The sequence below is a fragment of the Hyperolius riggenbachi genome, chromosome 5 (genome assembly GCF_040937935.1).
Source record: "Hyperolius riggenbachi isolate aHypRig1 chromosome 5, aHypRig1.pri, whole genome shotgun sequence".
NCBI lineage: Eukaryota > Metazoa > Chordata > Amphibia > Anura > Hyperoliidae > Hyperolius > Hyperolius riggenbachi.
The window spans coordinates 128,948,321-128,965,228 of record NC_090650.1 but is presented as its reverse complement, the minus strand read 5'-3'; the positions used below and the strand labels follow the sequence as shown (position 1 = coordinate 128,965,228).

Here is a 16,908-nt window from a genome sequence, read left to right as displayed (position 1 = left end):
CTATTCAGCAGGGACAGGGAAGCTGGTCAGAGTTGATGGGAAGATGGATGGAGCCAAATACAGGGCAAACTTGGAAGAAAACCTCTTGGAGACTGCAAAAGACTTGAGACTGGGGGGGAGGTTCCCCTTCCAGCAGGACAATGACCCTAAACATAAAGTCAGGGCAACAATGGAATGGTTTAAAACAAAACATATCTATGTGTTAGAATGGCCCAGTCAAAGTCCAGATCTAAATCCAATCGAGAATCTGTGGCAACATCTGAAAACTGCTGTTCACAAACGCTGTCCATCTAATCTGACTGAGCTGAAGCTGTTTTGCAAAGAAGAATAGGCAAGGATTTCAGTCTCTAGATGAGCAAAGCTGGTAGAGACATACCCTAAAAGACTGGCAGCTGTAATTGCAGCAAAAGGTGGTTCTACAAAGTATTGACTCAGGGGGCCGAATAATTACGCACACACCACTTTGCAGTTATTTATTTGTAAAAAATGTTTGGAATGATGTATCACTTTCGTTACACTTCTCACGTATACACCACTTTGTATTGGTCTTTCATGTGGAATTCCAATAAAATTGATTCATGTTTGTGGCAGTAATATGACAAAATGTGGAAAACTTCAAGGGGAGGGGCCGAATACTTTTGCAAGCCACTGTACTTTCAACCAGAATCCAGACTCTCATTGGAACCTACAGGAAGTGTTTAGAGGCTTTAATTTCTGCAAAAGGAGAATCTACTAAATATTGATTTAATTTCTTATTTGTGCTGCCCAAATGTATGCACCTGCTTATTTTGTTTAAACAATTATTGCACACTTTCTGTAAATCCAATAAACTTAATTTCACATCTCAACTATCAGTGTGTGTGTCCCCTATATGGTACACTAGCTGATTGCCCGGCGTTGCCCGGGTATGTATTTGGCTGGTGTTGGCTCCGCATACTTTTTCTAACCCTAACACACAATTACTCAATGACCAAGTTTGTGAGCTTTGCGGTCTTTGGTAAGAATAATTTGCATTGAAAGGAAAAAAATCTGAGTGGCTGTTTGTGGCTCCACCCCCTTTTTCTGAATTTGAACCCTAGTCACCCAATAACCAACTGTACCAGGTTTGAGGCCTGTGCCATTAACAGTGCAAGAATGGCAGCAATTAAATATTCCCCTTGAAAAGCAATAGGTGAAGTTTGAATATTAATCCCAGTCACCCAGTGACCAACTGTGCAAAGTTTAAGAACCCTACCATTAACAGTGTAAGAATCGCTGCAGTTTACATTTTCCCAGTGAAATTTGTATTAGTCTCCGCACACTGTTTGTAATATGGACACACAGTCAATCAGTGACCAAGTTTGTGAGCTTTCGGGTCCTTGGCATCAATAATTTGTATTTTTCCATGAAATGAAAGAAATCTGATTTACTGTTTGTGTCTCTGTCCCCTTTTCTGAATTTGAACCCCAGTGACCCAATTACCAACTGTACCAGGTTAGAGGCTCGTGCCATTAACAGTGCAAGAATTGCAGCAATTTTAATATTCTCCTTGAAAAGCGACATGTAATTTCTGATTGGCATTTTTAGGCTCCACCCACTTTTCTGAATATTAATCCCAGTCACCCAGTAACCAGCTGTGCAAAGTTTGAGAACCCTGCCATTAACAGTGAAGAAAGGCTGCAGTTTACAATTTCCCAGAAAAATCTGTTTTTAACTCCACCTACTTTTTGTAACCTTGACACACAGTCAGTCAATGACCAAGTTTGTTAGCTTTTGGGTTCCTGGCATCAAAATTGTGTGAATGGAAGCAGTTTATCCAGCAAAGAAATCTGGCTGTTTTTGGCTCCACCCCTTTACTGAATTTGAACCCCAGACACTTAATGACCAACTGTACCAGGTTTGAGGCCTCTGCCATTAAAAGTGTAAGAATGACTGCAGTTTCAAGATTCCCCTTGAAAATCAATAGGTGAATTTTGATTGGCTCTTGTAGGCCCCACCTACTTTTCCAAATATTAATCCTAGTCACCCAGTGACCAACTGTGCAAAGTTTGAGAACCCTGCCAATAACAGTGTAAGAAAGCTGCTGTTTACATTTTCCCATGAAAAAAGTTAGTTGTTTTTGGCTCCGCCCACTATTTGTAATCTTGACATACAGCCACTCAATGACCAATTTTATGAGCTTTGGGTCCTTGGCACCAATAAGTTGCATTTTACCATTGAAATTAAACAAATCTGATTGCCTGTTTTTGGCCCGCTCCCTTTTCAGAATTTAAACCCCAGTCTCCCAGTGACTGACTGTACCAGATTTGAGGCCTCTACCATTAAGAGTGTATGAAGGGCAGTAATGTAAATATTCTCCTTGAAAATCAAAAGGTGAATTTTGATTGGCTGCTGTAGGCTTTACCCACTTTCCTGAATATTAGTCCCAGTCACCCAGTGGCCAACTGTGTCAAGTTTGAGAACAGAATGGCTGAAATCAATCTAACAAATCTGATTGGCTGTTTGTGGCTCCACCTCTTTAGTGAATTTGGACCCCAGTCACCCAATGACTGACTGTATCAGGTTTGAGGCCTCTGCCATTAACAGTGTAAGAATGGTAGCAATGTGAATATTCCCCTTGAAAATCAATAGGTACATTTTGATTGGCTGTTGTCGGCTCCACCCACATTTCTGAATATTCATCCCAGTCACCCAGTGGCCAATTGTGTCAAATTTAGGAACCCTGCCATGTAAAAAAATTAGTTGTTGGCACCGCCCACTTTTTCTAACCTTGACATACAGTCACTCAATTATCAAGTTTATCAGCTTTGGGGTCCTTGGTATCAATACTTTGTATATTCCCATTGAAAAATAAACAAATCTGGCTGTTTTTGGCTCCGCCCCCTTTCTGAATTTGAACCCCAGTCACCCAGTGACCAATTGTACCAGGTTTGAGGCATCTGCTATTAACAGTATAAGAGAATGGTAGCAGCTTAAATATTCCCTTTGAAAATCAAAAGGTGAATTTTTATTGGCTGTTGTAGGCTCCACCCACCTTCCAAAATCGTAATCTCATTCACCCAGTGACCAACTGTGCAAAGTTTGAGAACCCTGCCATTAACGGTGTAAGAATGGCTGCAGTTTATATTTTCCGAGTAAATGTTGTTTTTGGCTCCGCCCACTTTTTGTAACCTGGACACACAGTCACTCAATGACCAAGTTTGTGAGCTTTCAGGTTCCTGGCATCAAAAATGTGTGAATGGAAGCAGTTTATCCAGCAAGGAAATCTGATTGGCTATTTGTGGCCCCGCCCCTTTAGTGAATTTGAACCTCAGTCACCCAATGACCGACTGTAGCAAGTTTGAAGCCTCTGTCATTAAAAGTGTAAGAATGGCAGCAGTTTAAATATTCCCCTTGAAAATCAATAGGTGAATTTTGATTGGCTGTTGTAGGCTCCACCCACTTTCTTGAATCTTAATCGCATTCACCCAGTGACTAACTGTGGCAAGTTTGAGAACTCTGTGATTAACAGTCTAAGAATGGCTGCAGTTTATATTTTCCCATTTAAAATTAATGGCTGAAATTTGATTGGCTGTTTTATGCTCCGCCCACTTTTCCTGTATTTGTAACTACGGTCACCAAGTGACCCACTGTGCCAAGTGTGGGGACTCTGGCTTGAATACTGCGAGAATGGCAGCCTTTTCCATTTTTTCCATTAACTTGAATGGGTGAAATCTGATTTGCTGTTTGTAGCTACGCCCACGTGTGCAGGGGGGACGCGAAACCCCCAGAACATATCATCCCAGGTAGTAAGGGATCTGCATACCAAGTTTCGTTCAAATCGGTCAAGCCGTTTTAGAGTGATCGCGGCACATACACACATACACACACACATACATCCAATATTATATCTATAGATTTAACTGACATTTTTATCGTAATAACCAACGATTTATACAGGAAAATCATGACGATTAACAAGGTGGCCCAAACTTTCGCATCCCCCTGTATATATAATCCCTGACTAAACTATAGGATGATGGAAATGTAGCACCAGTGATTTGTTGCAACACATTGCACTTTATAATTATTATTTAGTATTGTATCTTCCACAGTGCTGTACAGAGTGTGCATAGTCTTATCACTAAACTGTCCCTCAGAGGAGCTCACAATCTAATCCCTACCATATTCATATGTCTGTCATAGTCTAGGGCCAGTTTAGGGGGAAGCCAATTAACTTATCTGCATGTTTTTGGATGTGGTAGGAAACTGGAGTGCCTGGAGGAAAGGACTAACTAAACTGCAGACTACTGAAGTGAACTGGTGCCGATGTGTTGAATAGAGTTGGCCCGAACGGTTCGCCGGCGAACTGTTAAAGGCAAACTTCCGCGATCGCGGAGAACCAAGAACTTTTCCGGAAGTTCGGTTCGCCCCCATAGTGCATCATGAGAATCAACTTTGACCCTCTACATCACAGTTCCCCCCCCCCCCCCCCCCCCTGCAATCGGATCTGTTCTGACAAGGATGACAAAGACAAACACCTGGATTACCTGAAGAAGAATTTCATAAAACAGGGATACAATCCTCTAATGGCTGAGACCCAAATCAAGAAAGCTAACAACATCCCTAGGACTCAGCTCCTGGAGTACAAGCAGAGCCAGGAAGAGAGCTGTGTCCCACTGGTAGTAACCTACAACCCACGCCTGGAAATCTTAAGAAAGATTGCAAAAGAACTTCATCCTGTTCTACACAAGGATCAGAGACTGAAAAAGATATTCCCTGAACCTCCCCTCCTAGCGTTCCGACAGCCACCCAATCTTAAGCAGATGATAGTGAGGAGTGCCTTAAATAGGCAAGAACAGAATGGAACATTCCCCTGCCGAGGGAAAAAGTGTGGGACCTGTAAACACATCCATTCCACTGACAGGATACTAATACCAGGTACACAACAGGAATACAAAGTACAAGGCACCTTTTCCTGCGACTCATCTAATGTGGTATACGTGATCATGTGTGCAAAATGCCCCAAAGGAATTTATGTGGGAGAAACAAGTCAACCACTACGTGATCGCATGACACACCACAGATCCACTATTAACAGCAGGAAAAAGGATATTGCAAAATATACTGATCTCCCAATACCAACACACTTTTGTTTACCTGGACACAGTTTAAGCGATTTTCGCGTCACTGTATTAATGGGTGGCTTCAAATCGGGAAACATGAGACTAACACAAGAAACTAAGTTTATACATTGGTTCAAAACTGTAGAAGATGGTTTAAACAAGGACTCTAACTTCTTGTGCTGGTACGATGGGTTTTAAATGCCACAATTCTTTTAATTTAAATTTTTCTATCTTTTCATTTTTTTTTTGTACCATATGCTGTGTAAGATGGAATTCACTGTCACTATTCATTTTATTTGCTTTCAGGTGCTGGCTTTAAATGCCACAATTCTCTTAAGCTTAGAATTAATGGTGCATGTAACCAGGGCCAGATTTGTACTTTTTACCGCCCAAGGCCACTGTCAACAGCCACCCCCCCCCCCCCCCCCCCCCTTCAGAATAGGTAGCGAGAGGACCCATCTCCACCTTCCCTTTAGTATAGGTAGCCTGATGACCTCCACAGTATAGGTAGCCAGATGACCCCCCCCCCCTCCCACCAGTATAGGTAGCCAGATTACTCCCTTAATTCCTCCTTTTCCCACCCCTAATTCAGTATAGGTAGCCAGCTCGCCTTCACACTGCAGCAGCCATCAGTGTCAGTCCTTTCTCCGCTTGACTCCAGTGCAGAAGCCTCCTCTTCCATTCCGTCTCCAGTGCTGCCCAAGTCCATGACCGCCGGCCACAATGCAAAAGTGCACAGAGAGCAAGGTGGTTGCTGCACAGGTGGCTAGCAGCAGAGTACCGTGGTCAGGAGCTCGCCTGATCTTCCTGCATTGCAGCATTTGCAATTTAACCTGCTGCTTTGGTGCCCTTGCTCCTGTGGTGCCCTAGGCCATGGCCTAGGTGGCCTTGTCCTAAATCCGGCCCTGCATGTAACCAGGCCTGTTACCATTTGAATTCGGAATTTACGATGTCTCTTCATCACTAGAGTCTGCTTTATGTCATGTTGAGGATTCTATTGATCTTATCAATTTAGATAGGATGCCTGGGAAAGCCTCCTCAGTAACAGTTAAGGCATCTAATTACATTTATGTTTGCTAAAGAATGTTTCTCCTCTGTATGTCAGTGTATATAAGCTGTGTTTTTCAGTTTTGGTCAGGAACCAGTCCAACGAAGGCTTTTTATAAGTCGAAAGCTCACTGTTTATCCATCTCTAAGTTAGCCAATAAATGGTATCATCCTGATTCAAAACTTCTTGCTTATAAAAGGCAGGCAGCGTCAGGCATTGGACTCAATCATGTGTCTGCAGTAATTAGAGAAGGGATAGCTGCTGCAGACTCTCATAGGGAAAGCTTAGTTAGGCTCTTGTAGGCTTGTTAGCTTGCTCCTGGTTGATTGTTATTGCTAAAAAATCACCCATCAACAGCCCTTTTGAGAGCTTATCTTGTTCTTGTGATCTATTTTGTTTGTGTGTGTGTGTGTGTGTCCCACTGACGCTTGTGTTGCATAGACAACCTTGGTAATTTCTACTGTGTGTGCCACTGCCAGGCCCAGCACATTTAGTGACTACCTGTGTATTTGACAGGTGCAAATTGTAATACCCATCACTGCATATACCTACTACCTGTTGTTCACTTCAGTGCACCCACCTACCTACGTGAACGCACGCAGTGTCACTGAGCCTGTCCGGTACTTGCCTGTGTGTGACAGGTGCACATGAAAGTTTATGGGGAAGTACATGCTTCCCACATTGCGGTATGCTGCGCTGGAAGTGCCTAATTTAATGCTAGCGCATAACTACGTATGCGCTAGCCCTAGCCCGGGCCGGCAGTCATGTTAGTCTATGCCTATGAACGTTTTTTTAAAACATTGGCGTTGTGTTGTATAAACATATACTAGGGACACAAACAGGCCAGCAAAGGGAGGTTAAAGTAAGTTTCTGAGCGCTAGTCTACTTTAGAGGGCCCAGCAGGAAACCTTATAGGGACATTCAGCTAATGTGATTGGGTGGACGGCACCCTCTCAAACTGCTAGGTTTCCAATAGGTTTTAGTAAACTATGCCCACACTATTTGGCCTATCACAACGCTAGTGTGAACTTAGTTACAGTGACCAGATTTTTCTGGGTCCAACCTGGGACGGGGGGGGGGGGGGGGGGGTGTTCGTGGTGAAAAATGGGCTTGGTGGGGATCGGGGGGGGGGGGTTGCGCGCCGCGCTGAAAAATGGGCGTGGCCATGACATTGTATGGGCGGAGCGTAACCGTAACCCCAAAGCAGCAAATATAGCCAACTATGACCATTAAATAATAAATGCAGCAACAGTTACCCCAGACACCAGAAAATAAACGCAATGTGGGCAACATTTCGCAGAAAAAAAACGCAATGTGGGCAACATTTCAGCAGAAAACAAACGCAATTTGGGCAACATTTCAGCAGAAAACAAACGCAATTTGGGCAACATTTCAGCAGAAAACAAACACAATTTGGGCAACATTTCACCAGAAAATAAACACAATGTGGGCAGCATTTCAGCAGAAAATAAATGCAATTTGGGCAACATTTCAGCAGAATATAACACAGTGGGCAACATTTCAGCAGAAAATAACACAGTGGGCAACATTTCAGCAGAAAATAACACAGTGGGCAACATTTCAGCAGAAAAACACGCAATGTGGGCAACATTTTAGCAGAAAATAATGCAGTGGGCAACATTTCACCTGCAAAAAAGGGAATTTACTCACCTGACAGAAGTCTCCTCTGGCCGGCCGGCCTCTGGCGCGCATCTTGCTCCTCCAATCTCCCGCACTGAATAGAATAGCAGGGCTACGGGAAGATGGCGCCCGAAGCCAAATAGTCTACAATACAGGGCTTTGGACGCCATCTTCCCGTAGCCCTGCTCTGCCTGCCAGAAGACTATGCAGGCTGTAGCGGGGCTGCGGGCTATGAACTGGCGCCACGTCTATTAGACGCCGCAGCCAGTTCATACAATGGACGGTGGCCAGAGTCCCGAGGCCGGAACGTCCCGCGGCTAAAAGCCCCCGAATCCGGGACCTGTCCCGGGTAAAGCGGGACGTATGGTCACCGTAACTTAGTCTAAATGGAGGGTTGATTAATATATATTTTTCATCGGAGACCCTGGAATTCAGATTAAGGTGGCCATACACAGTACAATAAAATGATCCAATTTTACAGCAGTTCAATAAAAATCTGATTTCCCCAAACATGTAAAGCTTTTTTTTTTTTTTAATTCAAGCAAATCTGATCGGATTTCCTGTTTTTATTTAATATAAATCGATGGGGAGTGGTGGATTTTTCTGATAATTTTTTTATGAAAATTGAATGGTGTGTGGTAGATTGTCAATTTATTACTATATACACCCAAGCAATTCTCTTAAGAATTTTTATTATAATCATTTTTTTTTCATAATTGGGGAACAATTGAACACCAGTGTGTGGTACATTGGTCACATTTTTCAAATTTTACAATCAATCAGAAAAAATAATTGTGATCCTTGAATTGAAAATAAAAAAAAATGGTGTGTGGCCCCCTTTATGGTGGCCATACATGGTACAATAAAAAGGTTTGATTATCCCGTTTATTCGATCTAAATGATCGAATCGACTGAAAGTTGAAAATAATTTTTTTTTCGATCAAGAAATTCGAATGATTATCCCGTTTTTTTTGAGAAAAATCAGATCGGACATGCTGGAAAAATCTGTATATTCAATCTAACGGAATAATCGAACTAAATTATCTAATAAAAAAAAATGAAAAATTGTACCATGTATGGCCACCCTAATGGTGGCCATACATGGTACCATTTTTTCATCCAATCTTACCATTTCTATGTAATATAAGGTAACTGCCTAATATCCTTTCAATATAATCACTTAATTGATTGACCCTTATACTACATAGAAATGGTAAGATTGGATGAAAACATTGTACCATAGGCACATTAGCTTTGTAGAACACTTGTATCGGGTTGTAGAGGAATAAATAAGGTGGCAGCTCTGGTGACTCTGATGCAAGCTGTTTTTATTATTAAATTTGGCGAGGAACAGATCTTTTGTTGCACTGATGTGTAAGCAGAGCTCAGTCTCCCAAAATGCTGGCTATATCAGTGATGGCAGAGAGGCAGCCTCTCCTTTGCTGCCAGCCCCTCTCCGCAATCACCTCACCCACATGATCAGCAGCTAGCGTGGTGGTGGAATAGTGAAGCTATGTTTCCTCTCTCCTTCCAGTGACAGCAATAGTGGGCGGAGCTTCCTTATCCCCAGTCTCTTTCCATTTCCCCTCTCAGTGCTCGGCTCCCCGGCAGCTCATGCAGTGCTCTCCAGTCAGTGATCTGTGAGGCAGGCTGGCTGTAGAGGTGACCCGGCTGCTGCTATGCAGAGGAGCGCTCAGTGAATGCAGCCCATACATTGCCGAGCGCTTCCCGTGTAACCACCCGCAGTCACCATCCCTTATGTCTGCTGCTGCATGATGGAAACAATGGGGATAAGAAACAAGGGTCAGGAGAATCTGCAGCCCGTGGAGGAAGAGGAGGTGGACCCCAGAATACAGGTACATGATTGTAATGTATTGGCACACTGGCATGTATTATACGCCTGCCCACCCAGTCTGTGAGGGGGAGGTGTGTCTGGCTGGTCCTGGCTGGGTCCAGTCTTCATTGCTGTCATGTAGGATGCTGATTGCCATTGCTATTTTGTTACTATGTTGAGCTATGAACAGAGTATTAATCATATTGATGCCATACAGCATGTATGCTAGTTGTAGCTAGTGTACTAAAAGTAGCACAGATTCCAATATATCTTTGTGCTCTTCTTTGCTTGTGACTAAATATGTATGATGCCAGAGGACCACTAGAATCGCAGTGTGCTAGCTAGCGGTCTGTGTCTGTTTTGTAAGCGATTTGAGGTGGGTTTTGCGTTGAATTAGATATTGTAGTGAGCCCAAATGCTCACGAAATGCTGCATGTCCTGCGATTAGCCCTATTCCTGGGTTCAACACCACAGATGTACATTTGCAAAGCGTTTTTGAAAATGCCGGTGATTGTCGGAGATTACAAAAACTCTCAAAGTTCTGTAGTGGGCCCCAGGCCTTACAGTATAGTCAAGGTATTTCTGTAGTGTGTGCCTTACTCAAATAGTCGGACTCTCCATATAATCACACTATTACCATGTATAGATGATCACTAAAAATACATTATTTATTTTTAATTCCAATGATATTGAGAAAATGTTTTTAATATACTTTCATGTATTGCTAGAGATAAAGCGGAACTGAAGTATCCCTAAAGCAAAGAGTTTCACTTACCTTGGGGCTTCTGCCAGCCCCCTGCAGCCGACCTGTGCCCACGCCGTTTCAAAACGATCCTCAGTTCCCCCGCCCCAGTTCACTTTCACCTCATATAATAGGTGTCCACGCTATATAGTAGGTGGCCACGCGCACCCTCGCTCAGGCTCCCGTCGCCAGGAGTGTACTGCGTATGCAGATGAGATTTTCTCGTACTGCGCTGAACCCTCCTGGCCACGGGAGCATGTACAAGGAATTGCTTAGCCAGGGCGCAGCAGACATCGACTTCTGCTTCCACTGCGTGAAGAAAAGTGAGCCGCGACGGGGGAACAGAGGATCGTTTTGAAAAGGGTTTGAGCACAGGTCAGCTGCAGGGGGTTAGCAGAAACCCCAGGTAAGTACAACTTTTTTTTAGGAATACTTTGGTTCCGCTTTAAAGTACACCTGAAGTTAGAGGAATATGGAGGCTGCCATATTTATTTCCTTTGAAACAATACCAGTTGCCTGGCGTTCTTGCTGATCTTTCATGCATAAGCATTGGCTGAATCACAGACATGTGGCTAATCCATTCTAACTTCAGGCTGGGTGCACACATAGCAGAAACGCTAGCATAGCGTAAAACGCTGCGTTTTATGCAGCAAGGTTAGTCTATGGGTCACAGAAGAAGCTGCGTTGCACTGCGTGTTTACAGTATGCGTTTCGAAAACGCTGGTAGTATTGCATATTATGCTGGATGGCATACTGTAAAAAAAAGCATATGCGTTTCACATTAGAGAACCACAAATGAATTAAAAACGCTGGAAAAACGCATCTATGTAAAAAACGCAATCGCACTAAAATGTAATCGAAAATCGCAAAATCGCAATCGCACCACCCTAAAACACTACTTTTTCACGCTATATCATATGTGAACCCAGCCAGAGTCAAACATCTGATCTAAAACATCTTCATGCTTATGCAGGGTCTATGGCCAGAAGTATTAGAGGAAGAGCAGGACAGAGGCAATTTGCATTGTTTAAATGGAAATCAATATGGCAGCCTCCATATCCCTCTTACTTTAGGTGAACTTTTAACTGTACACATTATTTCAGCATTACTACTTTGTATTTATGTGCAGATAAGTTCTTCCACAGTGCCCACAGGAAGTGGCAGATAGTATTAAAGGTCGCTGTAAAGTTATGGATTAGTTAAGGTGTTGAAAATGAGTAACAGAAACTCCTGTCCTGTGCAATTAATTACTATTGCAGTAAGGTGGGAGTTTCTAGTAAATTCGTTGGCAAAAGAACTCAGTGTACATTTGCAAAGAAGAACATTTTGAGTTTGTCAGTTTTGGAACTTTTTAGCTGGGATTAGATTGAAATGGAAGGATATTTATTATTAAGGCTGCTTACACACAGGGACGTTACAGGTGCACGTTAGTGCGCCTGTAACGCTCCCCCAACGCAAAGCAATGTAACACAAGTGGGCTGTTCACACAGCCCACGTTGCGTTACATGTAACGCTGCTTGTTCTCCCGAAAGTGCAGCATGCTACGGCGTTAGAGAGGCTTAAGCCGCGTTAGACTGTCTGCACATGCGCAGTCATGTTGGGGAGGAGTGGAGAGCGGCCAGGCACATGGCTAATTAATATTCACTGCACGTTGTGACATGCAGTGTTTACTTCCTGGAGCGGCCCCTCTGTACGGTGATTGGCCGGCGGGACCATGTGATGCCGCATGCGCACAAGAGTATGCATCACGGACGCCAGAGCGAGCTGCACAACGCGGCTCACTCGACGTCCACATAGAAGAGCACCAGGCGTTGCGTTAGGTGCACGTTATGCAACCTTAACGTGGCACCTAACGCAACGTCTTAGTGTGCAAGTAGCCTAAAAGCATTAAACAAAAAAATATGTAGCTGTTGTCTTTAGTTATTTACGGCAATGTTATAACAAAAGTGGAATTTCTTCGTTTATTTATTTTTGTAAGTAGTATTAAATGTCTGATTAAATACAGCAGTTTACTGAATTCTGAGGTTGAAAATGTGGTGGGATGGAAATGAGGACAGTAAGCTATGTAAAACCATGACACTGCATAGGGTAGGTTGTTTTCTCTAATTCATCCGTCTCCTTCAGGTGGATTTGTAGTTATTGAATTGTAATAAGTACACTGTGATTCAATCTGTAAAATTTTGAATGTTCCTAAAATAGTAGCTGGCATCATTGTTGCAGCACATGTTTCCAAAACAAAGGATTTCAGGGCATACATTCTATAACACAGAGCCCTCTGCTTGGAATATTTGTCGGTTTCAGAGTAGACAGAATTACACTCTGATAGTGGAAAAGGGTCCACGTTCTCCCAGAATATGTAATGATATATCCAGCTAGCCATAGTATTAGCAGCAATTTTGGATACAAGGTGGAGCTGATTGTTTTTAAAGGCTAAAATCAAATCCACTACAGCCAGTACACACATATGCAGCTGAGGGGGCAACTGCTCACTAGATACTGCATTTCATAATTTTAAACTGATCCCAGCCCAGCTGCCCTTGTGATCAGGAGCAGGTTAAATATGGATATTTGAGGAAGTAGTGGAAACCCTTTGGATGGTCAGGAGGCTTCCCAGATCCTCTTTGAGCTTGCAGTTCCTAAACAGGACCCCCTTGTTCTTGTACTCCCCTCTGCTTATGTGCGCATCTGCACTGGTGGGGGGCCACTACCTATCTCCAACACAGAAGCCACCACTGGAAAGGTTGAAAGGCTTTTATTCATGAAACGTGTAATTTTGTTTTTGGTCACTAAGTATTATTATTGTGATCCTTTCGCTGGCATAGTGGCCAGATTTGACCCTTGTAATACTTTGAGGTGCAGACAACAACGATACATTTGTAAAACACTTCTCCCATAGGACCCAAAGTGCATAAGCTTGTCTCAGATCAGTACATGGTGATGTGTACGGGGAAACCGTTATGTGATCATAAATACCGGATTAAACAGGTTGTTGTTCAGTTTTGATTTAAACGTGTCCAGGGTTGGAGCTGTCTTGGTTAAGTTTGGCAAGGCATTCCACCGGGTAGGGACAGCATGACAGAAAGCTCTGTCTCCATAGGTTTTTAGTTGAATTCTGAGGGTGCTCAAGTTATTGGATCCTTTTGATCTGAGGTTGTGGGAAGTGGGACATAGTTTATTTATTTAAGCATTTATATAGCGCCGACATATTACGCAACGCTGTACAGAGTATATTGTCTTGCCACTAACTGTCCCTCAGAGGGGCTCACAATCTAGTCCTTACCATAGTCATATGTCTATGTATGTATGTATGTATGTATCATGTAGTGCAGGTATCGTAGTCTAGGGCAGACATGGGGAGAACATACAAACTCTTTGCAGATGTTGACCTGGCTGGGATTCGAACCGGGGTTCCAGCGCTGCAAGGCAAGAGCACTAACCATTTCGCCACCGTGCTGCCCTTTAGGTATCCATAGCCTAAGTGTAATGAGCAAAGGATTGGGGTTATGTGTCAATGGCGGAGTTAGCTTGTTAACGCCAGAAACATCTGATGTGCATCCTTGTTCAGGTTCATTTGCTAAAAGTATTGGAGGCAGAGCATCATCTGGACAGGCAGGCAAAGTGTATTGCTTAAAATTCAATAAATATGTCAGCCTCCATATTACTCTCCCTTGAGGTTCCCTTTAACATTGAGGTTTTAAAGAATGGCAACAAGGGATTAACATTGACAGGGAGGTTAGGGTTATGTATTGGGAAGGAAACTATCACTAAGAGGATAATTTTAGAGTTAGGCGATAAGTTGGGGAGTACCACCTAGCAACAAAGAAAACCGCAATATGAAAGGGGGAAAATATTAGAAATTATACTACCAATACTCCCAATACATGCCAAATTAAAACATTTGACCTCTGTTCGGTACAAGCTGTTTGTAGTACTGTTATTTTGTTGTACTTGATATCGTCTGGAATTCAGTTAGACTCTCCAGCCTTCACTTATAAGTATGTGTGCGTCATTTACTTCTCCTATAATTCATCACAAAGCAAAGACACTTATGACAATAACTGACTTGCCCTTTGCATTGTACTTTAATTAGTTCAGTAGATATGGATGGTTCCTTATAAGGCAGTGACTCACTTCATGTACAAACACAACACTTTTTGGGTAAAAAAAACAGCATATTGGTTGCAGATGATCCTTTTTGTGCCCTTTTCTGCTATTATTTACACGGATCTCATCTTGTGTGGGGTTTTTTTTTTTTTTTTTTTTTTTTTTTTTTTTAAGGTCTGTTTTTTAGCTCCTTGATCTTCCTATTGCTTACAGCATTGCATATCTTCACAGCTGGGGAACAGGCAGATGGCATGGTGCAGTTAGGTGTTAATTAAGTAATTTAATTCCTGCTATACTACTGACACTGTATTCAGCTGAGACACATTATAATGCAGTAAACACCATCAGTCACCTGTGCATTGTGAAGAAGTTTAGTTCTGCAGCTTGTTGTACATAGTATGATCTCTCATCTATTCCTGTGTTTGCTATAGTTTGTTTTTCTTTTTGCAACACTAAGGACATGGGTTCAAGGGTTCAAGTCAAGGACATGTGAATGCTCTTCTCTCTGTTGTGTGGGGTTTCCTCTTGCTGCTGGGGGTGGAGGTTAGGAGTAAACAATAGATTTTGTAGGAAAATGTGTGATTGATCAGTCAACTAGTTCTGTCTGTCCAACCTTTATTACAGCAAGTACCACTTTATGAAAGGTTGTGTCTACAGAGTGTCTTGTTGTGGGTGAAGTGATCTAAAGTACCCCTGGACACCTTAGATTATTTGGAATATTCCATAGTTATTTTAATCTACAAAGTTGGTATAATTGACTGCATAAAATTCAAGAGGCACCGTAGTGACACATAGTAGAATGTAGTAAATTATTCAGGATACCCACTTTAAGGTAGTTGCTCTGGTTTCAAACATTCCACAGTAGTGACTCTACCAGCAGTAAAGATGTTGCAGTCGCCCAAGTGATTAGATGAGATCAGAAAAAAGATAAAATGTTGTAATACATCGATTATTTCACCATCATAGATCCAGTCTGTACTTCCTATCCATACAACCGGTTAATTAAAAAAAAATGTACCCCCCCCCCCCCCCTTTTTTTAGAATCATTCAGTCGATTTGGAACATCTATATGGAATTTTTTTTTCTTTTTTTTGCCAATACAATCACATTTATCTGATTTGGGCGACTCTTAGCTGAAAATTCTAGCATTAGGCTACTTGCACACCAAGACGTTGCGTTAGGTGCCACGTTAAGGTCGCATAACGTGCACCTAACACAACGTATGGTGCTGCAAGATAGGACGGTAGAGTGAGCCGCGTTAGGCGGCTCTATCCCTATAAGGTCTCCCAGAGTGGCGCTGATTGGCCGGCGGGACCAGGTGATGCGGAGCGAGACACTCCGCATCACGTGGTCCCGCCGGCCAATCAGCTGCCGCCAGTGCAATGAATATTAAGTAGCCATGTGCGCGGCTACTGTAGCTGGCTCTCCCCGCCTCCTCTCTGCCCCCCACTGAGCATGTGCAAACAGTCTAACGCGGCCATAGCCGCTCTAACGCCGTAGCATGCTGCACTTTCGGGAGAACGTGCAGCGTTACATGTAACGCAAAGTGGGCTGTGTGAACAGCCCACTTGTGTTACATTGCTGTGCGTTGGGGGAGCGTTACAGGCGCACTAACGTGCGCCTGTAACGTCCCTGTGTGTAAGCAGCCTAAGGGCCCTTTTTCACTAGCGCGTTTGCGCTAGCTGAATCGCAAAACCGCAAACCGCTAGCGATTTTACAATCGCTACGGTTTGCTTTTTAACATAGGAATCGCGGTAGGTCATTTCCACTACCGCGATTAGTTTTTTACTTGATCGCGATCGCGCCGCGGAGCGACTTTTGCCGCGATTTTGCTATGCAGTGCATAGCGTAGCAAAATCGCGGCCGCAAACGTCGGGAAAACGGCGGAATTGCGATTCAGCAATCGCTAGCGTTCAGCGCGAAAGCTAGCGACTGCTAGTGGAAAAGGGCCCTAAGTGTGCACTTAAAGAATGTAAGTCTGGGAGAGGAAAGATTTTTTACAATGAACAAACATTGATTATATAACTTATAAAGTAATATTGTTAAATTTAAGCTGATGAGAATTCAGGATTGGGTAAGTTGCCACAACAGCGCCCAAATCTTGCAGCACTGGAGTCCCAAGTTCAAATTGCAGCCAGGACACTCTCTGGGTGGAGTTTGTATGTTCTTATCTGTGTGGGTTTCCTCCAGGCTCTGGTTTCCTGCCACATCTCAAAAACATGCTGATAAGTTAATTGGATCCATCCAGAATTGGCCTAATGGTGCTTATACATGATACAATAAAAACATTTGATTTATTCGACCAAAACGATTGAATCAAATGAAAGTCAAAGATTATTTTTTTAATTTTTTCAAACAAGAAAAACAAACGATTATCCTGTGTTTTTGTTTTTTTTTACAAAAAAAAAAATCGGACATGTTGGAGAAATCTTTATATTCTATCTAACAGAATAAT

At 42.9% G+C, this 16,908-nt stretch overlaps 1 protein-coding gene across 1 annotated transcript in view; it reads left to right on the top strand.

The window, feature by feature from the left end:
• The first annotated feature begins 9,341 nt into the window (after positions 1 to 9,341).
• The window catches only part of SH3BP5 (SH3 domain binding protein 5), a 99,527-nt gene continuing 91,960 nt past the window's right edge, over positions 9,342 to 16,908 (top strand). The window contains exon 1 of the mRNA XM_068236243.1: positions 9,342 to 9,629. Within this exon, the coding sequence (XP_068092344.1) occupies positions 9,546 to 9,629 (84 nt within the window). The 5' untranslated portion in view covers positions 9,342 to 9,545. The remainder of the gene's footprint in view (positions 9,630 to 16,908) is intronic.